The 23,213-nt window shown below is 48.8% G+C and overlaps 1 protein-coding gene across 1 annotated transcript; it reads right to left on the reverse strand.

Annotated features, from left to right (window-relative positions):
• Window positions 1-117: 117 nt before the first annotated feature.
• On the reverse strand, window positions 118-22,762 carry LOC142565127 (uncharacterized). The gene is made up of 3 exons (XM_075676239.1): window positions 22,646-22,762; window positions 14,521-14,725; window positions 118-338 (listed from the first exon to the last, which is right to left on the reverse strand). The coding sequence occupies exons 1-3, from the start codon at window positions 22,760-22,762 to the stop codon at window positions 292-294; spliced, it is 369 nt and encodes a 122-aa protein (XP_075532354.1). The 3' UTR covers window positions 118-291.
• Window positions 22,763-23,213: the final 451 nt, after the last annotated feature.

Consider the following 23,213-nt stretch of genomic DNA (forward strand, 5'->3'; position numbering starts at 1 on the left):
GGCCCCATTCTTGTCTTCAACTGGCGGAGTGGATGAGCGCTGCTCGTGACTAATCTTGTCAAATAAAGCTGCGAAGTACTTAATTAATATACACCACATAGACATAGATTCGGCGCCATCATAAGGTGTAGCGTTTCTTTACTTTTATTATTATTATAACAGTTTCTTTCTTCTTTTTTGTTTAATCCGGGCTCGTCGGGTCCGCCACTTTCTTCGAGGATCACGAAGGCAGCTCCTTCGCTTTGTGAGTTGTTGCTGTTCTTTATATCGTTGCTGCTGGCCGCTGTAGTTTCATTTCTTCCCACTGAGTGACGAGCTTATGTAGTACAGGTAGCACCCTGGAAGCAGAAAGAGTACCGACGTTTAGTGCTTCAGACGCTTCCAATTTTCTTTCTACAGAAAGTTGAGCAGAAAGGCATAAATGCAAACTCGTTCATTATTACAATAACAACAATAACAACACATCACAATGAAACGAAAGCGATAATCGGTGCATTTCAATGAGATTATTCTTAAGCTTCTAAATGTCTCATGTTGAAGGGGCCCTGCAACACCGTCTATTCAACGCTAGAAACACAAATCAAGTGACTGCGATAATTTTCAGTGAGGATAGTCTAGAATAAATATTTGAATAGGACCTGATGATGACGGAGATAGAAATAGTGTAATATGTTTACTTTCCTAATTCTTCCTCGAAACAAAGTTTCCTCTCAGGTGGGACGGTGCCGGTAACTTTTCAGGATTCACCACAGACAAAGCTATAGGTGCTCGGGAGTGACGAAGGAGCTGTAAGAAGTAGGGGTTAGGGCGCGTTAACAACCGACACTTCCCCGTTTGCCAGAACACGGCCGGACTAGAGTAGTAGGTATTCGTTCGAGAGCAACTCATGATCATGAACGATCGCCAAATGGCTGACGTGTATGTGCTGTCGCACGGGCCTATAAAGTCTTCGTCTATAATAACGTCATAGACGGAGCATAATACAGGAAGCCTCGAAAGCCGCAGGAGAGAGAAAGCGATCTTATGTGCGAGAAAGTGGGCTCCCTTGCTGCATGCAGGGATAAATGAAGTGGTGCATAGGCAAGAGTATGCATTTATGTAGAAAAGAAGGCAACGCCAAGGGGTGGTCGCGGCAGAAAAAGAGTGCTTCTTTCTCTTCCGGAATTAACTCGAACGCCACGTTTGTTACGCCCATAGTTGTTTTATAAAACAATTGTGCAGTAAAAAATCCGAGGACACCTCAGCACTTCTTATGAGTTGTGAATACGAAAGCATTAATGCCCAATTGAACGGCACTGAGCGGTCACTGGTGTTTTGCGCTGCGAGTAATGTACCATAGCGGTGCGTGCTATCCCAGCCAGCAAGCAGTAGCTACCTGCGGTGCTAACGCAGCAGCCACCGACGCGGCGATGCCCTCTCCACTCACGCAACACCTGGCGCGCCATAGCTGAACACGTGTTCCCTTTCGCCCGCTCTGCTCCGTCGAGGCGCAGCTCGTGACGTGGCGTCGCAGCCAATGGCAATGCGAGTTTAGCCGCCGTTTCGCTGCTACAGACGACAGACGCCGGCTCTTTCGCTCCATGGGCCATTTGACGCATTCACACACACACACACACACACACACACACACACACACACACACACACACACACACACACACACACACACACACACACACACACACACACACACACACACACACACACACACACACACACACACACACACACACACACACACACACACACACACACACACACACACACACACACAAAAAAAAAAGAGCATATAACAGCTGTATTGCGTAGCCATTATGTGAAATAACGTTTATTACGTTTCTAAAAGACAAATGTGAAACGTTCCTTCTTTTCAGTGCTATAGGAGATCCCTGTCTATAGGTAAAGATTACCACGATTTCCCCAAATTTAAAGCGCGCATATTGTAATACATTCATGCATAATGACGAGCCAATTGAGCGCTGTTAGTCGTAAATATAAATCCGCAGCCGTTAAACTGTAGATGAAACAACATTTTATCTATACAAATAACAGAAAAAGACGGAAAGAATGAAGAAAGAGGGCGCAGTTATATTGTACACAATCTAGCTTTAATATGAGCTACAATCAGCTAATGATTCAAACAAGTAGACATTTAGGCGAATCTTTAATATTGTCACCGGTAAGTAGTAGCAATTACTATGAATAAAAAGATGTTTTTGGAGGCACAGCGACAACGCCACAATATTTGAGGTCATCATCTTGGTGAATTCATTTTCAGCTTTTTTTAGTAAATACTTTATGCAAACAAATTTCCTCCTACTGCCCTGCAACGGCCGTAACAATATACTAAGGGCGCGAAATAACTTTATTTCAATGTTTATACTGTGAGTATCCGCGGGGATATATCGATTGGAACGCGATTGTAATTGGTTTCACTGTCCTTGTTTTTCGATATACTGGAAAACAAGGATATTGCTTTGTCTCGTGTTCTGATTTGCTGTACTTTCCGAAGCGCAACACAAAGAGAGACAGATATAGCTTCATTTTGCCTCACTTCATGGGCAGTTCGCGGGCGCTGCCCCACAAGACACTGTGGTTTTGGCAGGCCCGTTCTTGTACTTTGTGAAATGAAATAAAATTTTCATTATTTCTCAAGATACCCGAAGAAAATGAAATGAAATATTTGTAAATGGTTAATGTGACCAGATTCTTCGGACGCCAAAGCGGGACGAAGGGGAGAGAGATGGGGGGCGGGGGCAGATAAAGAAACGAGATTCAACATATTCGAAGTTTCGTTTATGTGAACCTAGTCGGTTTACAAGCTAATCGATAAATCTGCACTTGCGCTTATGCATTATTCTATGTTCTTCCAAAATCACATGCATGACAAGGAAGTCGGCGCAAACCGTCTGTGCGCTTTGGCTTGTCTGTACAACTCGTTAGCCAACACATCGAGGAATCCATCGTGCTGGATAGAGAAAACGTGTGAGCCATAAATTCTTGTGCGTTCTAGGAGGGCCTCGATCCCGTAACGGTTCGAAAAGCGGAGCGTTCGTTTTCCGAACTTTTATAACATCGCAGGTACTGCTGCCTCACTTAATTCTGGCAGTATTTCGCTTTGTCGGCTGCCTCGATCTCGTGTCTTTTTGAAGGTGACGCCGTCACACCCGAGTAAACGAACAGCCTATACGTACAGGGCAGGCATTTCGGGACAACTCGGGAACCGGAGGGCCAAAAGCGGGTCAAAACACCGTTCCACGCGTATAAGGTGTGGGAAAGCGGGACCACGGCAATAAAATTGGGATGTGTCCCGTCTACAAGCCTGGCCCCTTTATATACGGTAGTAAATTTAACATAATTTGGGCTTATTTTAGGTATACGTCTCAATTTAGTATGCGCCCATACTTATCTATATTCTCATTGTGCGCGGAGGCAATCGCAGGCACAAAACCACACATGCACACAAAGGTCGCATTCCTTGTACTCACTGGGACCGGCCAACTGCTGGAAGAAGCTAAAACATCGCATGTAACATGACAAACCGAAAGGAACGGGCGAAGTGCTGACTGCCAAGCAAATTTTGTTGCGCAGAAGGCATGTATATAAAGGAAGGAGAAAAAGAGGGGAGAAGGAAAAGAACATGTAAAATTAACAACAATATATAGGCGCCAATCATATTCTCGAGACACGTTATTTTTTCGGAGTGTATGTAGCAACATCGACGGCGCACTCACGCATATGTCACCTTTCCTGTTCATGAATAGAACCTCATTACATTTCGCGTGCACACTGATCCCGATAACGCCTTACCATACTGCACTGATTAAACAATGCCTCACAACCACAAGTTTAGGCGCCTTTCGTTATTGCCCTGTGTGAAATAAAATATAGTTGACAGTCAGCGCTTCGTCCGTTCCTTCCATTTATTCTGTACCATGCTGGTTCCAGGCACACCTCGGAGAGATCGAGGACGCCCCTCCCAATCTCAATGAGATGGCTCAAAGGAGCGCGTGAGACCTAACCTTCCGCGACGCCACCTATTCTGGTCGTGACCATCCCAGCGAGAATCGGGACTCTCGCTCCACATACAACGAGATCACAAAGTACTTTTATCTAGACCGCAGAATATACAGCACACCTCACAATAAGCTCACCAGGCCTCAAGCCCTCACGTTCAGAATGCTTCAAACCAACACGTACCCCACGCAGAACAGACTACATCACTACATACCTGAGCTATACACAACATCGTATTGCGAAAATTGCCTTAGCACACTAGACGTACATCACTTGCTCTGGCCGTGTGGTCAGACCCACGCAAACAAGGATCAAGACTCCGCCAGGCTACAAGGAGCTTTACGCAGCACGGACCTGGCGGAGTAGCTCTGGGCCGTCCAGCGAGCCCACGATGCGGCCAGGGAGTTGAAACTCCCAGTCCCAACGTGGGAGTAGCTCGCTCTATGGGGCCTTGCGCCCCGTAGCTCGCGGGACCTTTCAGTAAAGTTATTCCATCCATACATCCATGCGCTTTTACTCAATTCAGCTATCCAGCGCCAGCGAGCCTAAGTTAGCACTCTTTCATGGATGAAGCTTAGCCTCTTATGTGAGCATTCAGAATAGATCGAGATAGAAACTGGATACTAAGCATCGATCAGCTACAAAGAATCCGTGCGCCCGTATACAACCCGGACCCCGATAGTCGCTTGATCATTCTGCGGAAACGACATATTCGGCTTACATCGAGACAAAAGACATCCGGGCATGGACGAAAACCCGAAGAACAGCTTGCGGAATATACAATATGCTATAGAGCTGTATAGAAGAACAATAGCCTACAATTACTGGACGACGATGTGTGAAAGAATTTTCAGCAACGCTCATATAGCAATAGTAAGGGGTCGTATAGCGGCACCATCTTGAACCATGGCGCCATGCGCCGCAGACTTTGAAGAAGGAATCACGAGCGTTGAGCGCGAGACAGGACGCATTATAACCAGAGTGTGAGCCACGATTTGAGCCGACGACGACAACAACAACAACAACAACAACAACAACAACAACAACAATAGCCACCGGCCAGGAATGGTACGCCGCGGCCTCTCGGCGTCTTTTCAAATAAATGTGACCGCGGCCGTCTGCAACGGCGACCTCCACATAGTAAAATTCACTTGCTCCTCGTTTAGCGCAAGGCACTTGACGCGGCAGCACGGATAGCATTACACGAGGAGGTTAGCCCTCAACAGTTTGCAGAGAAGTCGGAGCAGAAATTCCTTCCACAATCGTCACAACCCTGTGCAGTAACTTATGTCAGGGATGACACAAGTGCAGATTACAATGTTATCGAGACGCTTTTTACGCTTGTGGGACTGGAACAAACATTAAATCGTACAAATATGTGCAGCACTCCGTGGGCCGATGAAATCTGCAGGGCGAAGTCCTCTTCCCTAGCACGCACTGTGCCATGGAGGCAAATCGTAATATACAGACGGGAACCACTACAGAACAAACTATAGCCCGCAACAATAATTATGCTGATCCAACATGCTGTGAGAACCGGTTCGAGCGGAGACTTGGTTGGTGTTTGCTGTGCTTGCTGTTGCTGTAGCTGTGTTGGTGTGTGCTGTGAGGAACGCTGTGCTTGTTTAGAGACCATTTGCAAGCATAGATCACACGACCAAATTGGGCACATTTTCATCGCGAAACGCCTCGCCCAACGTAATCTTGCGGCGCTAAACCACCGCGGACACGGCTGGGAGAAACCGAAGTTTATTGCACACACTATACACACAAAACTGAACTCGGTAGGGACGATGACGAGGGACTGACAACGATGGAACGACCACGACTGCATGACGACGATGGCACGGGGTAGACACGGGGCAAGGGAAAAAGAAAGCTACAAGGCGGCTCGCTTACACCAAGCGCAATTTCCACTATACATGCAGCGACTCGCTCCACACGAGCATGTAATGTATACACCGACGCTGTCTTATACCATCGGAAAGCACCAGTCAGACCATAGCTATGCAACAGTGAATACAGCCTCTCCACTGACACATGTGGCCGATGACTGTATTATCAGGCTTGAAATATACGAAACAGCACACCGGCAGAGGCGCAAGAAAACTGCGACTATACGTTCAGACGGTACTATAACGATTGCACGAAATATGACGCGAGTCATGCAGACCGACGCGTTGTCGGCACTTAAAGCGTGCGTCATCGTCCTGTAGGTCGGCCAAGTACGCCAAAAGTACTGTCAAGAGATCACTCAACGCACTAGCTACCGAAACCCCTTGTCTCCTCCCCCGAACACTTTCGCACGGATGCTGCGGTCATTAGGCACATCCAGAGGGAAATATTGTTGAAACCCTTTCTCATTAATTGATTTCGTCCCGGCACTAGATACATGGGAAGTATCTAGTGCCGGTACCACACTCACCGGGACGCTCTTTGAATACTCTCCGTTGGTACAGGACCAGCGTGGTCCGGAAAATACTTTTCCAGCGTATACGACAACGTCCGTGACCGACATGGCTTTACGCGTGGGCGTGTCCAGCGCCGTCGTCATCGCCCGAGCTCGAATCACTTCTCTGGGACCCAGCTAGCGGCATCATCGGTGGGAGACCTGTTGCGCGGCGCCTCTACAGAAGATCAGATCCACGCCACACCTGCTGCTTCCGCGGGCCCCAGACAAGAATGCGGAGCTAGCTGCTTTTGTCTCCCTTAACTCACACTTTAATACCATCGGAGCGCATATGAGTCTAAGTAATGGGGTACAGCGAATGATATGTCAAAGACTGCGAAGTTGCATAGGCAAGTTCCAGACTGTTCGGGAGAACTAGAGGTCTGTTTGCTGGATGCACTTAACGATAATTGCTCACCGGTGTCCTCGTCATACAGCCGCTCCGGAGCTAACCGGGTTACAAACCCAACTGTAGAACCATATCTCCATCGCGAGAATCGAATCCATGCTGTTGGGCTAGTGAGGTTGAAGATTTGTAATACAGTTGGAGTTCGAGTTGCAAATGGAGTTAACAGGAAGCTTTAGCTCGGGTGCTCCTATCTAAATACATGTAAAAGGAGAATTCGTTTTTCTCAGCAACCACTGCACCAAATTTGATGAGGTTTGTTGCATATAAATGAAAGACTTTAAATCTAGTGACTGTTCGTTTAAAATTTTTGATTTAGGTCGTTAATCCTTTATTAAAAATGGGCAAAAACGCAAATTGTCAGAAAACGAAACTATCAGGTTTAAAACTCTGTTACTCCGCAATGACAAATGATATCACAATTTTGTGAATTCCATCTCAGTACATATTGTTACGGTGAAGAGAAGGAAGAAGTTGAACTAGACTAGAGGAAGACGAAGTCTGGCAGTTGCCTGAACGCCATATACCTCTGTTGTAAATATACATTATTTTCTACTCGTGGGCCTGCTGTCTTCCTGCAACATTTTGGTGGAAGGTGCGGGGTACAATCATGGAACTTCGCAGCGGATGTCATCTACCTGCCGCCACAATGGCAAATCAACCGACACAAGCGACAACGCCTCAGCAGCCCGTGCCAGCGGTCATCCTCACTCATCCGCCGGACCCAGGGACATTTTGTGGCACGGACAACAACGACGTCGAGGACTGGCTTACGATGTACGAGTGAGTGTGCGACAACAACAGGTGGTATCCAACAATGATGCTAGCAAACGTGATGTTTTATCTAAGAGGAACTGCGAAGCAATGGTAAGACACACACGAAGCTGACCTAACGAGCTGGGATGTCTACAAAGAAAAAATGCGAGACCTGTTTGGCAGACCTGTCGGTCGTCAGCTGGCAGCAAAAAAAAGAACTTGCGTGCCGCGCTCAGACCTCCACAGAATCATATGTCATGTACATACAGGATGTGCTGGCCCTCTGTCGCAAGGCTGATAACAACATGACCGAGGCAGACAAGATTGGTCACATACTGAAAGGTATTGCAGACGATGCCTTCAATGTCCTGATGTGCAAGGATTGTGCCACTGTGGATGCAAATATAAAGGAGTGCCGGCGCTTCGAACAAGCGATGCATGGGCCGCCGCGTCGCTCAAACTTTCGACCGATTGCCCAATACCGCTGCGACATCTTCTTGCGAAGACCCGCCGCGGTTCGTTCAGCCCACAGGACCTGAAGATATCACGCGCATCGTTTGCCGTGAGCTTGAGGCCATGGCTCCGGCTCCAGTTCGTTCCGACTGTCGGGAAAGCGTGCCCGCTATCTCCCTTATACAAGTGGTCGTTCGGGAGAAAATAGCAAGTTTGGGCATTCCATCTCTTTGCTCGGTCCGCCATACAAACACCTACCAGATTTCTCCGGCCGCTCACTCCCAGACGCAAAGCTTTCCGCCACTCCGTCGCAACCCAGCTGACTGGCGCACAGCGGATGATAAACCCATCTGTTTTAATTGCTCTGGTATTGGACACATCGCCCGTCATTGCCACAACCACTGGTCGTCGCCTCCTCGATGGTCGTCTCCGAGTCACTACCGCCAAGTACCAGACAATCGTACTTTCTCGCCCTATACGCCGACTAGGAACATCAACGCCGACAGTATTCTACCAAGATCCAGCCGCTCCCCGTCTCCGCAAGTTCGTAGGTCCCGTTCGCCTCTCGTTCACCGCTCTTCGTCCCCTTCTGCAACCGGTCGCTTCGCTTCGGGAAACTAGGCGGTGCAGCTCCCGGAGGTGAAGCTGCAACTCCGACCCGGCTCACAAATCCTCTGTTGACCCTGCCCACGTGTGGAAACCTACTCGACATTGAAGTTGATGGCGTTCCTGTTAGATCTCTCGTTGATACAGGAGCGCAGCTTTCAGTTATGAGGGCTGCTCTCCGCCGAAGGCTCAGAAAGGTGCTGACAACCGCCGTACCGGGCACTGTGCGAGTCGCCGATGGGAGTACTTCACCTTTCCTTGGAATGTGCACAGCACGTATAACCAATGGGGGCCATTATTCCGTTGTTCTATTTATCGTCCTTGAACACTGTCCGCACGACCTAATTCTCGGCCTCGACTTCCTTTCGAAACACTCTGCCCAAATTGACTGCTCCACAGGTGTTGTACAGTTGGATCTGCCGCTTCCTGCCGACGCAACAACTTGTGCTTCACACCGCTTATGTTCTGCTGAGTTTGCAAGGCTGTCTCCACAAGCGGCTACAAATGTCCTCCTGACGCCCTGTCCTCCCGTACCTGATGGCGAGTACGTCGTGTCGCCGCTTACTGATGTGGTTTTTTCGCGCAATATTGCCCTACCAAGCACCTTAATCCGGATCCGCGAAAACTGCACTCGCGTGCCTATCCTCAATTTTGGATTTTCGTCGCATGTGCTGCCACACGGTATCGCCATAGCGCATATAATTCCTTTGAAAGAATTTGAGGTTTCTTCTGTGACCTCTGAATCCTTCCTCAGTACCGACGGACCTTTGTCACCCACTCCTCCGTACTCGACGCCCGCGGACGATGTTTCTAAGATGATCGCCCCTGGACCTTCCTTCCGAGCAAACAGCAGCTCTTCGTCACCTCCTGTCATCTTATCGGGTCATCTTTGATTTGGACGACCGTCCACTTGGCCAGACATCTGTTGTCACGCATCGCATTAACACCGGTGACGCCAGCCCCATTCATAGGCGGCCCCCATATCGTGTCTCCGCAACAGAAAGAGCCATCATGCAGAAAGAGGTAGACAGGATGATGGACAAAGACATCATTGAACCTTCCAGTAGCCCGTGGGCATCACCGGTTGTCTTAGTAAAGGAGACAACTCGTGGCGCTTCTGCGTTGACTACTGTCACCTCAACATGATAACAAAGAAGGATGTTTATCCCCTGCCTCACATTGATGAGGCTCTTGACTACCTTCACAGATCCCAATACTTTTCATCAATTGACCTCCGCTCCGGCTATTGGCAGACTAGCGTCGATGAGTTGGACCGCGAGAAAACCGCCTTCGTCACACCGGACGGTCTGGACCAATTCAAAGTCATGCTCTTTGGTTTATGCAATGCGCCAGCTACATTCGAGCGAATGATGCACTCTCTCTTGCGCGGCTTGAAGGGGTCTACATGCCTCTGTTACCTCGACGATGTGATTGTGTTTTCGCCGAACTTTAAGAGCCACCTGCGGCGCCTCACAACCATACTCTCCGTGTTTCGCAGGGCTGGCCTTCAGCTAAACTCCTCCAAGTGCCATTTCGGTCGCCGCGAAATTGACATGCTCGGCCATCTCGTAAACGCCGCCGGAATCCAACCTGATCCACAGAAAGTTCACGCCATGCGAAATTTTCCTGTACCTTGTTCAACAAACGATGTCCGTAGTTTTCTGGGCTTATGCTCTTATTTCCGGCGATTTGTGAAAAATTTTGCCGACATCGCTCACCCTCTCACTGACCTTCTTAAGAAAGACGTCTCTTTCTCTTGGGGACCACTGCAGGAGAAAGCCTTCTCTACCCTGATTCAGCGGCTTAAAACTTCCCCAATTCTGTCACACACTTTGACCCTTCTGCGCCCACTGAAGTACGAACTGACGCGAGTGGTCATGGCATCGGCGCTGTCATCGCTCAGCGTCAACAGGGCCAAGACCGTGTCATCGCTTACGCTAGCCGCCTTCTTTCCACGCCCGAGCGAAATTGCTCCATTACTGAGAAAGAATGTCTCACGCTCGTATGGGCGGTCGCGAAATTTCGGCCGTACCTTTTCGGTCGGAGCTTCTGCGTCGTAACCGATCATCACGCTCTCTGCTGGCTCTCCTCTTTGAAGGACCCAACTGGACGACTTGCACGTTGGGCATTGCGTCTACAAGAATATACATTTTCTATTATGTATAAGTCAGGGCACCTGCATAAAGACGCTGACTGCCTGTCCCGCAATCCCGTGGATCAAGCGGACGATACCGATGCAGACTCGGACATCAGTGTTCTATCCCTCTCCGGCTTCCTCCATATTGGCGACGAGCAGCGCAAAGATCCTGTTCTTCGAACACTTATGGAACGCCTAAGCTCCTCGCCCAACGACCCGTCCCTCCGGATGTTCACCTTGCGCGATGGAACTTTATACCGCCGTAGCGTTCGTCCTGACGGCACGGAGCTCCTCCTAGTCGTTTCCAAGCACCTTCGACTCGCCGTGCTCCAGCAATTTCACGATGCTCCTACTGCTGGACATCTGGGCATCAATCGTACATACGACCGCCTGCGGCGCCGCTTCTTCTGGCCCGGCATTTATCGCTCTGTGCGCCGTTATGTCGCTTCTTGCGACCTGTGTCAGCGCCCGAAGATGCCTGCTATGCCTCCCGCTGGTTTGCTGCAACCAATTGATACCCCTACAGAGCCCTTTTTCCGTGTGGGCCCTTTTGGGCCCCTTTCCAATTTCCATCAAAGGAAATAAATGGATTGCTGTAGCAACAGATTATGCCACGAGATATGCCATCGCACGAGCGCTACCAACCAGCTGCGCTACAGATGTCGCCGACTTCTCACTATACGACGTCATCCTGCACCACGGCGCCCCTCGCCAGTTGCTGACGGATCGCGGCCGCTACTTTCTATCGAAGGTCGTCGATGATCTGCTCCGCTCCTGTTCTACAGAATACCAGATTGCTGCCGCGTACCACCCTCAAACGAACGGCCTCACCGAGCGACTCAACCGCACGCTAACTGAAATGCTGGTCATGTACGTTTCCGACGATCACCGCTACTGGGACGTCGCTTTACCGTACATCACTTTCGCATACAACTCGTCCCGTCATGACACTGCCGGATTTTCACCATTTTACCTGTTGTATGGCCGCGACGCCACCTTGCCCTTTGACACGTTGCTACCTTCCGCAGTACAATCACCCAGCACTGGTTAGGCTCGCGATGCTATTGACTTAGCCACCCAGGCACGAGAAGTCGCCCGTCATCGCCTCACAGTCTCGCAAGCTTCTCAAAAGCGACGCTGCGACCTTCGGCACCGAGACTCCCATTTTCACCCGGTTCCCTCGTCCTTCTCTGGACGCCTTCACGTCGCGGCTGCTTGTCGGAAAAACTACTTTCGCGTTATTCTGGTCCGTACCAGATCTTACGCCAACTGTCCGACGTGACATACGCGATCGCCCCAGTCGGTCAGCCTTCAGTGCCTCCCAACGTCACAAGCGATGTTGTTCACGTCGTCAGGCTCAAGCCCTATGTCCCCCCATTAAGTGAGGCTCTATAACTCGCACCGGGACGGAGCTGCTCCGTCCCGGTGCCGGGAGGGTGATGTTACGGTGAAGAGAAAGAAGAAGTTGAATTAGACTAGAGGAAAACGAAGTCTGGCAGTTGCCTGAACGCCATATACCTCTGTTGTAAATATACATTATTTTATACTCGTGGGCCTGCTTTCTTCCTGCAACAATATAAAGCGGACAAAATTGATATGCTATACATGAACCTGAAAAAAATTAGTAATACTTAAATACAATTTTTGCAGAACCCTTGTACACAACCTAACAAATTCACGTAAGATATAAAATGACATATCGAATTTTTCCGCTTTGAATAATCTAATGGATGTCGTTTACAGAAGCGCGATATCTGTTCTTGATGCAGAGCTATTAAATTGTAAACTTCGTGCTTCTATATTTCTCGAATTTTCGAATTTTTGAAAGTTCTTTTAAAGAAAGTCAGGCCCTAACTCGAAATTCCGCTTCCAACAGTCACCAGACTTTCTCTCTCAAATGCAGCAAATTTAATTAAAATCGGTCCTGGGATTATCTCAGAAAAGCGTTTCTGCATTTTACATGTTTGAATAGACCGCGTCGGAGTTGGGCCCGAGCTAAAGCTTCCTCTTAAATACGGGAAAAGCATGCAGTTAAACCCGCAATAGAAGCTGCCAACATTGCCTTTATTTTTCCTGGCAAGTTTCTTCTTCTGATTATTCGTTTCTGTTGTTTCCTAGAGTTTGGTCCTACATTAGATTTTATATATGACTTTTTAAATGCATTTAAACCTCGATATAACGAACTTCACATAACGAAGTAATTAGGTTTTCATAATCGCTTCTCCATAGAACACCATGTATTTAGAACCTCAATATAACGAAGTGTACTTGTATGCGATTTCAATATAACGAAATTTGACTGTCGATGCTTGCAAACGCACCTCTCAAATCGCGCGTCAAGAGCGATCGCCAAAGTGGAGCCGCATCATGTTCCGCATAAAGTCCAAGTGCGATAAGATACCGTCGCGCCCGGCGCAATGTGTGAGTGAAAGTGTGCGAGGGTGAGACAAGAAAGACGGTGACATCGCGAGTGATGCCTTCCCGCGTGAGCAAGGAGAAAGAGGTGGAGGGGAGCGAGCTCGTGGTAACGCTATCAAGCGCGCGCGAGGGGGCAGAGTGGGGGGTAAGTTGGAGTGCGTCTCGGTTTCTGGCGCGCGTCTCGGCCGTGGCTGCAGCCCATGCCTCTAAGCACGGCTGAGCGCATACGCAGCCTGCACCCTGCTTTAGAGGTAATCTGCCGCGTGTGCAAAGAGAGGGCGTGCCGAGACGGCGTGACACCATGTAAGCTGTCTTCCCACACGTTTAGTTTTAGAGGTTGCGTAATCTCGAGTTTCGGTGACCCGCTGAAGCGACAGGCAGACCAAGCATTCGCTCCCCGTTGCCGGCGCTTTTCATGATAGCGTCGTCCCAGTGCGGGCGACGCTATCAGCCGCGGGGGGGAGTGCACGCGAGGGTGTGGCTGGCTTCGCTCAATTCATATAACCGATGCGAAGACATCGTCGACGTACGCGGCAGGAAACTGTATCATTCATCGCCGACTCCCAAATTTATCACAATGAATTGTTTTCTGATTCAAATTGGCTTTTTTTGATTGCCCGATAATGCGAAAAATCCTGCGGCCCCTTTCCGTGTAGGAAAAATCGATCGGTGACTGTACTTGCTGGCATAAAAGGTCACATTTCGAAAGAACGAAATTTTGATATAGCGAAGGAAATTGCCGATTTTACCGACTTTGTTATACAGAGGTTTAACTGTATGTAAACGAGAGAAGAATAGCAACCGAGGGGCCCGATTTTGTTAATCATGACCACATGAAGCCAACAGACAATGAAGCCAAGGAAAACATCGGGGAAATTAGCTGTAATTGAATTGAATCTTCGTTATCTTCTACATTTTAATTTCAATTTTAATTTGAGCTAATTTCCTCGATGCTTTCCTTGGCTTCATTGTCTGTTGGCTTTATGTCGTCATATATATATATATTAGTCATATCATGAGAAGCCAACAAACACTGACACCAAGGACAACATAGGGGAAATTCTTGGTGTCAGTGTTTGTTGGCTTCTCATGATATGACTAATAAATATCGGGCCCCTCGGTTAAACCCCCTTTCTTCTCGTTTATATATATATATATATATATGAATTCAATCATGTACGTGACTATATGATTTCCTATGTGACTTTTCAGTCATTATCACACCACCTGATGGTCATATGTTAGGCCAGACTACATCCTGCTTGGTGTACGCGTATACCTGGGTTGGGTGCCAGGCAGACGGGTGCATCGTGAGGGTGATTGCAGAGCCCCAAGCGCCGGTCAAACACGGTGCCAGGTGCGCAGCGCAGTCGGTAGGCGCGGCACGATGCGCAACTAAAGAAGCCGCAGCAGTCGGCCGGATCTGGGAACAGTCCGGAGGGCCTCCAGCAAGGGCCTTGGCAGCCGTCGGCCTGTGCAGGTACCTGCAAAGACTGGCGCGCTTTTACACATCTGTGCTCAAACTCAGCGTTCTACTCACAGTGTGTCGTACTGCTTGCGGGGGGCAGCCTTTTCCAGATGGTCGAGAGCGCTCGCATGCATTAGGATGAGCTAGATCAAACGACCGCGACGTTTGTTCTTGTTAATGTAAATCTGTCTATAAGATATATGCATCTGCTTTGGCCGGTGCGAGATCCTGTTTCGTACAGCTCTATATAATGATGCCAGATGCTCAAAAATTACATGCACCGTATAATCGGCAAAGAACGCTGTCTAAATCTTTAGGGGCTGTCTAGTCACGCTATGGTAATGATTGGACACTGACGAGCCTGCCCACCCTGTCAACCAAGAAGCCATGTCGATTCCCAGCTTTGGCCTCTCGTCGAAGCTACAGCAGCTTTGTCTACGGGTCTGCAGGAACTGAACGCCTCCTTAACCTTCCGGACGAGGTTGCTACAGGTCCTTCACATTGTTGTGCGGCGCAGCACGTGGTATACGCACGCGATGCAAGGACAGTCATCATGTGTAACAATATTTCAGAATTTAAATGCGCTTATAGCAGTCATTCTTAGCTTCCATCCGCTCGGCTACCTTTTTTTTTCTCTCTCTCCGTGTTTATCCCCAAAGCTTTCTCGAGGAGCATACGAAAAGTGCCCGACAGAAAGGATGATGTAGAGATGAGTGATGCAGAGAGAATGCGTCGATGGAGGAGGAGGCGGAGATGGCTATCGGAAGAGGAAAACTGCCGCAATTATCTCACATAATGCTGGACATCTCAACCGCGGTGTCTTGAGAAGGAAGCGGGGAAAAAGAAGCAGAAGAGAAAGCGTTGTGTAGCCAATCCATGTCACGAGTATGTACAATGATTTAACATCAACAACATCAACCATCAACATCAACAAAAATCGTCTGCAGCGCATGGTCAGCTCGATGGCGAGGTGAGAGCACGGACGGGAGTAGTGAATGCTCGTCGATGCCGCCTTTCACTCTTGCTATAGAGTCCATGTGGGCCAAGACTCGGACCAGAAAGATAAGCATCCTCCACGAAGTCAATAAGGAGGGCCTGCGAAGTGCCCGTCGGTTCGAAAGGAACAGGAGGCCTAGCATGCTCGCTGTCCGGATAATGAGGCGACAGGAGACACCACATGCGGTCGACACCATTCTATAGAAGCTGTGAGCCGATGGCCTATTTACCCATAAATATCATGATTTAAAAAAAAAAGAACATTACAGAAGAGTGTGTGCGAGGGTCTCTTCCGTCGGGTCGTGGAGACACTTGGAGCAGGAAGAGCCTTCCGGTGCTATGCACGCGTCCTGTGCTAAGCCTAAAAAAGATCGCACGATCGCACGAGAAGTCTCTGTTCAGTTGCACTTGTTCTGTAGGAAGGCTGCTGGCGATCCTGGGCTCTGGATGGTGTAGGAAAAGAGCCCTGCGAATGACGAGTCGCGCCTCATCAAATCGTGGCGTCCGATGCCATACTGTCGTGTACGCCTTTGGTCACTTCGTCAGCTTACTCATTGCAGGAAACTCCGATCTATGTGCTCCTCCACTGGAGCACCTCTTCACTGCCCCTCTGGGCCAAGGAGTGCACCCTGCATTGGAGCGACACGAAGAGGGGCACGAGTCGCACAACACGGCAGCCCGGGCGACCTCGGTCTTTACGAAGAGATTAACGGAACACAGATAAAATTCCACGAGCTCGGAAGTTGTGCACGTTGCCGGAAAGGAGAGCCAGGCGCACCTGTGCTCCGCGAGTCGATGGCGCAACGCATGCTCTTGCAGCCTGGGCGGTGGTGGCAAGGACAGATGCGTCCGCGTAGACGAGGAACGCGCGGAGTGGAGGAGGATGATCGGTTCAAAGACATGGGGACCTAACGTGCTGCCGTACGAGCGTGAACGTTGTGCTCCCCTGTGATTGTACCGGCTGCCAGGCTTCTAGTTTGACATCACGGTTAAGAGTTCCCAGGTTCGAGGAGTTGGCTTGCCTTCGCGAATGGCTGGCAACTCCAAGTGCAGCAGAGCTGCGTTTCGCTCGCAGCGAGGCTGTGTCGGCTCGTGGCGCTGAAGCTCACTGAAGAGCTCATATAGGCTTGGCCGTGAAATAGTTCGCGACAACCATGTGCGAAACGAAGCGGATACAGCGCGAAGCAGGCGCTGCATCCATTTGCGCCATTGCGTTACACTTGCACCATAGCGTTATGTTTGTATAAGTGGTGGCTTAGCGGCTATGGCTGTGCGCTGCTAAGCACGAGGTCGTGGGTTCAAATCCCGGCCGCGGCCGTCTCATTTCGATGAGGGCGAAATGCAAAGACGCCATGCATTTGGCGCACGAACCCCAGGTGGTAAAAATTAATCCGTAGTCCCCCACTAGGCGTGCCTCATAATACGATCGTGGTTTTGACTCGGAAAATTTCAGAATATGGTTTAATATACTTCTCTTTAATTTGAATGAACACTGCAGTCAATTAAATGTTCCATTCTTTTTTTCTTCCTTATCATATACGTCGCGCCGAGTGGCTGATCACAGCGATAACGGCGGCACGGCGGTCTATATGAGCAAAGGAAGAGGAATCGTCCGAACATACGGATCTCTGAAGTATGAATTATACAGGCCCAGATGAGCCACAGTGCGGACTGCATGCTAAGGCCTCTACGAAGGAGCGGTCGCCTTCTTTTTTATCTTTATTTTTATACTTGTTTTTTTGCCGATGCGCCGATGGTCTTGGCTGTAGGCTAGTTTCATACATGCATGTCTAGTGGCGCCCTCGTTTTCTTCATCCTTTGTCTTCACACTGGCACGCTTCTGCACTCTCTCTCTCTTACTCTCTCTCTCTCTCTCTCTCTCTCTCTCTGTATGTTGTGGCCATACCTGTCGCGTCTGCATATAGCCCACAGCATTCCCTGCAGCCCTATAGGGTCTTACTTCAGTCTCTCTACCCAAGTAGAAAGAAAAGCGGCCAATAGTGGTTTTCATCTCTTTGATATGCGCCAAATTGCATCCTGGCGCAACAATGGAGCCGAAAGTCTGGGACGGTATACCAACAGGTAGTACAGGACAGTTTCCGGAAATCAGGGAGGTTATAATGTAACGATTCCTTTCGTTCGATTCTGTATATATTTTGCCAGTTCTTATCATTCCTTTTTTAACAACCCTTGTGATAACATGCAGGCGGAACGCCGCTCGAGCCACCGAAGAAGCGCTGCATAGGAAAAGGACTGGACTATAATTATTCCATTATCTTGGCTCAATGTGTTTTAAAGTCACAGTATCCACATCAACGTTCGCATGCATTATTGTATATTGCAAGCTGCAGTAATTCGGTCCCTGACTTTAAACGGAAATCTGGGTCCGTATTCCCAAAGCTTTTCGTGCTGCTTGCTCTTGGCCGAGCGCTTTCGCTAATAATAACTCCAACGTCACGATTTGTTGATGTCTGCTCTTACGAACAGTTCTATCGTATACAGCGTAACAACTTTTTCGAGAATACGGGCCTAGTGTTGGCTTTCATATTGGAGCGCCGCGTAGACTCACAGTATGAAACGGCAGCGGAGGTCATCATGTGTAGCACGAAATAATCATCACGTTGCCCTGTCAGAGTTAGGCGTCGCATATAAATTAGATATAACTAAGTGATTAAGAAAAGTGCAGCAACTTCAGCCGCTTTCAAACCTGGCCGGCCGTTGACAAACCTTTTCGTTCGTAAGAGCTATTTGCCATTGATTGGCCGCTTTTATTTGTTAATAATATGTTCAGCGTCAGGATCGGCTGGACTTGCTTCATACTAATAGTTCTAGCGTAAGAACTTTCTTGTTCGTGAATACGGGTCGACATTAAGAAATTTAATTATGGGTTTTACGTGCCAAAACCATGATCTGATTATGAGGCACGCCGTAGTGAGGGACTCCGGAATAATTTGGACCACCTGGCGTTCTTTAACGTGCACTTAAATCTAAGCATACGGGTGTTTTTCGCATTTGACTCCCATCGAAATGCGGCTACCGTGGCCGGGATTTGATCCCCCGACCACATGCTTAGCAGCCCAACGCCATATATCCGCTAAGCAACCGCGGCGGGTTACGGGCCCAGATAACCGGGGGTCTACTAGACTCACAGAATGGGTGACAAGGGAAGGGAAACACAGTCGAGGACGGTAGAGAATGAAGTAATGTGACGAGATTAGGAAATCTGTAGGCGCGGGAAGAGGGCCAGCTGATGCAGGACATGGGTGAAGATCCTTGGGAAGGTGACACTTAAGAGCAGTCCGAGCGTGGCCGGGATTTGATCCCGCGACCACATGCTTGGCAGCCCAACGCCATATATCCGCTAAGCAACCGCGGCGGGTTACGGGCCCAGATAACCGGGGGTCTATTAGAGTCACAGAATGGGTGACAAGGGAAGGGAAATACAGTCGAGGACGGTAGAGAATGAAGTAATGTGACGAGATTAGGAAATCTGTAGGCGCGGGAAGAGGGCCAGCTGATGCAGGACATGGGTGAAGATCCCTGGGAAGGTGACACTTAAGAGCAGTCCTAGCCCGTATTCACACACACACAAAAAAAAGGTGCTTATGCCAAAATTATTCGTAAGAGCGAATGCCAGGCAACCGTCACGTTGGACCTTAGGGGACAGAATAAAAAAAAAAATAAACTACGAAGCAGCGTCACGGGAAAATCTTGAAGCCTAGCCATAAAAACTAGATGGAGGAATCGTGGGGAAAGCGCTGAAGTATGTAGCTGATGTCAAGGGGTGTTTCGCAGTCGTTCCGCGCGGCTGCGCTGGGTCCGTAGTCTGGTTGAGCACTGAGCCGCTCGCGCGGCCGCTCGAAAGTTGTAACGCGCGGATAATGGCGTGGACGCTCCGTCGGTGCGGCAACAATGTTTCCAGGCGTTTAGGTCAAGAACTAAAGGTATCGAAGCAGAAAGCGAGTTGTGCGAGCTGAAGAAAGCGGCAGCAATACTTGCGGCCAGCGGCACTCAAGCCTATACAAGGAACCAATCCACGTACGGCGTGCTGATCAACGCGCCATGTTCGCATTACTCACGATTCCTCAAGTGAAAGCTGCAGGGGAGGACGGCGACAGAGGAGGCTGTCTTGTGAAGGCTGGATGCCCGACGTGGTTCCTCCTAGTTTTCTTTCTTTTTTTCTTTTTACTCCATGTGTTGCACGTGTTAGCGAAAGCATTCGGTCAATGGCAAACAGGTTTTACGAACAAAAAACTTCAATGAGTTTAGCCGCTAATGACGATGATGTAGTAAACACATCGAGGCCTCTCTAAAGCACTCGTCAGTCATGGGCTGCACCGGTGTTTTGATTGGGAGACCAAATAGTGTTTCACGTCCCACAGCGATGCGACGGATGGCATCCTGGCATCACAGACACAATGAAGTACCAATTATGACGGACTTGAACACAGGATGAGAAAACAGTGTCCCAGGGCCCCTCTAGTAATCTAGACGGTATAAAATTGCACACGGGCGCCATCCTGCCAGGCCAATATTTTAATTTTCCGGGTTCATTGTACCATCGTCTTCGACTGAACGTGGCATACACGAACAATTATCTGTACCGCATAGGGCTTACCACTAACCCCTACTGTGATAACTGTCGCAACATAGAGACAATGGAGCACATATTACTAGAATTCCCCGCGTACCGCGACGAGAGACAATTTCTTGAGCAACAAATGGACATGATTTGCCATGAACCGTTAACGTTACCGAGCATCTTAGGTACAATGCCCGGCCCTTCAAGACAACGACGGGTTTTGGATTTATTGTTCAAATACCTGTCAGAAATTGGTCTAATAGGAAAGCTTTAAAGATTGCACACTTCATATACAAAAGCCTAAATTTACCCGCCATGTCACCTGTAAATATTAGTATCAGGTCCACTCGGACATTTCATATTTATTTTTATCCTCTTTTTCTCCCATTCTCCTCTGGAATCTTGTAATCTCATTCCCCATCCCTATACAGAGTAGCATGCCAGCGGTTATATAAGGGCCGGCAAAATTCTGTTTTTCTAATAAAGAGCCCCCCTTCTCTCTCTCTCTCTCTCTCTCTCTCTCTCTCTCTCTCTCTCTCTCTCTCTCTCTCTCTCTCTCTCTCTCTCTCTCTCTCTCTCTCTATCTATCTATCTATCTATCTATCTATCTATCTATCTATCTATCTATCTATCTATCTATCTATCTATCTATCTATCTCTTCCGGGTTAGGAACCCACGTTCCCTTACTCGGTTTGGCAAAAGGACGAACTACATTTGTGCTGAGGTAACGACAAAAATGCACTGAACTAAATTTACATCCGGGGTTTTGCGTTCCAAAACCACAATATGATCATGAGGCATGTCTTAGTAAGTGTCTCCAATTTAACAAAAATATTGAATGTGTGTGCAGGAGAGGTGGCATCATGGGTGATGCCCGCTACTCCTTCTGGCTTACTCGTACATACTTATGAAAAAAATGACCGGCTAAAACAAACAAATAAACAAACAAACAAACAAACAAACGAGTAAAAAGACAGGTGCATGCAGTGCGTAACAAAGATAGCTCGGCTAAAATAGACACAACATAGATTTATATTGTACCTCTTTTTTGAGACTCCGGATTAATTTTGACTGCCTGGGGTTCTTTAACGTGCACTTAAATGCGCGCAATTATTTTGGATGTTCAAAGGAAGTTTGAGTCAGGAGTTTAATTTCACTTTCTGCTCCCTTCCTATACAGCTTTCTGTTTATTGAGTGCAGAGGCAACACGAACACTGCTGACTCCGGTTCGTAGCAGTGTTCTCTTTGCCTCTGCACTTCTCGTGTTTCGTATTGCCATCCTCTGTGTGTCTGCTATGGTCTATAGTTCCAAACCACATCACTGGACAACACAGGGCGCTAGCCAAAGCCCAACGTCGCTATACGAATGTCGCGAAAGACCGCGGCGATACGCTGACAATAACCTGAGCCAACTTATGTGCGTACGCGTATTTAAAAAGCCTCTTGTTTTAAAGATAGATAGATAGATAGATAGATAGATAGATAGATAGATAGATAGATAGATAGATAGATAGATAGATAGATAGATAGATAGATAGATAGATAGATAGATAGATAGATAGATAGATAGATAGATAGATAGATAGATAGATAGATAGATAGATAGATAGATAGATAGATAGATAGATCCCTTCTACAACATACTCTTCTAAACCTAAATATTGGTACGATGTGCGTGCTGCAGAAGATCTGCGATGTCTAATTGCGACCAGTCAATCATACTTTCAGAAAACTTCTTGGCCTATATTGAAAAGAAACTTCTGAACTAGAACTGCTCGTAATAGCAGATTCCCGCAAACCGCGGTGACGGAAATAACTTTATCGAAGGTAAGCGGCCGATGGCAATCAGCACCACGAACGAAAAGCTTTGTGAATTCGGCGCCTCGATCGTAAGTGCGCTTTGCCATTGGCTGGCAGCCTTGGCTGATATAGTATATGTCCAGCATCAGGATTGGCTCGAATTTGCTCATACGGACCCTATTTTATAAAAGTACTTCCTACTCATTTGGATAAACGCACAAAACATCGTTTAGTATCAAGGACGTCGAAGCAATGAAAACAGTTCTCTGAAAGCAGGCCCCTAGTTTCGCAGGGTCATCTGCACCCTGTTTTTTGACAGTAGATAGCAGACGACACCGAAACCTATGCGTCCGCCGCGCAGAGGAGCACAGCGCAATGCTACACTGACGCGAGACATAAATCGCATAATTGCTGCACGATTTTAGGCAGACCATATATACGCCCTAAAGACTGAGTGATGACGGCCAGGGCTACATGGTCACGCACGGTGTACGTTCAAGCGCGGACTGTAGCGTTTCTTCGGGTTTCGCGGAAAGACACAACCACAGTGCGCTCACCCACGATTCACTCGCCGATGCTGCTGTCACGCACAACGCCACCGCCGTCAGCACCGCACGAGGGAGGCACCGGAGGCAGCGGTCGCCGGAGTCGGCGCGCTGCAGGGCTAAACTCATGATGGAACTGTCACTGGCCAGCTACCGCTTTAGTGCTCCCTGTATATACAAGTTGTCGAACAAAGGCCATTACTGACGTTTTCATTACGGCTCGGCCCGACGAAAGCCGGCGAGATAAAAGGGCCCGCGCGCATAAAAAGGTCGCGGGGCCGCACAAAAGCGTCGAGGGCCGCAGCGCTCCGAACGCACCCATTCCGGCCGAATGTGGGTCAGCGCCCGAGTCCGATGCTCGCTTTAGGGACACGCGTTGCGAAGGCGGCTGGCCGCGGGTCTAGGCGCACGCGAGCCGGGGGTCGCCCGCGCGCGCCGCGCCTTCTCTTCCGGCGCGCCGGATGCACCACGGGTGTGCGAACTTTGCTTTCTTTCTCGCGCCCAGCGTTGTGCATTGTGGCTGCCGGTGGCCTTGAGTGTGGAGCCGCCGAGTGTATTAAAATGGAGATGCAGCGCGTGT

Source organism: Dermacentor variabilis, chromosome 1 (assembly GCF_050947875.1).
Source record: "Dermacentor variabilis isolate Ectoservices chromosome 1, ASM5094787v1, whole genome shotgun sequence".
NCBI classification, from domain to species: Eukaryota; Metazoa; Arthropoda; class Arachnida; order Ixodida; family Ixodidae; genus Dermacentor; species Dermacentor variabilis.

Bases quoted from the DNA above. Each gene is read 5' to 3' on its own strand.
- LOC142565127 (XM_075676239.1), bottom strand. From the start codon at position 22,762: ATGAGTTTAGCCCTGCAGCGCGCCGACTCCGGCGACCGCTGCCTCCGG. The intron at 14,726-22,645 runs GTGAGCGCACTG...CAGTCTTTGCAG, and splicing joins CATCGGCGAGTGAATCGTGG to GTACCTGCACAGGCCGACGG. The intron at 339-14,520 runs GTATACGCGTAC...TTCTGCTTCCAG, and splicing joins CTGCCTGGCACCCAACCCAG to GGTGCTACCTGTACTACATA.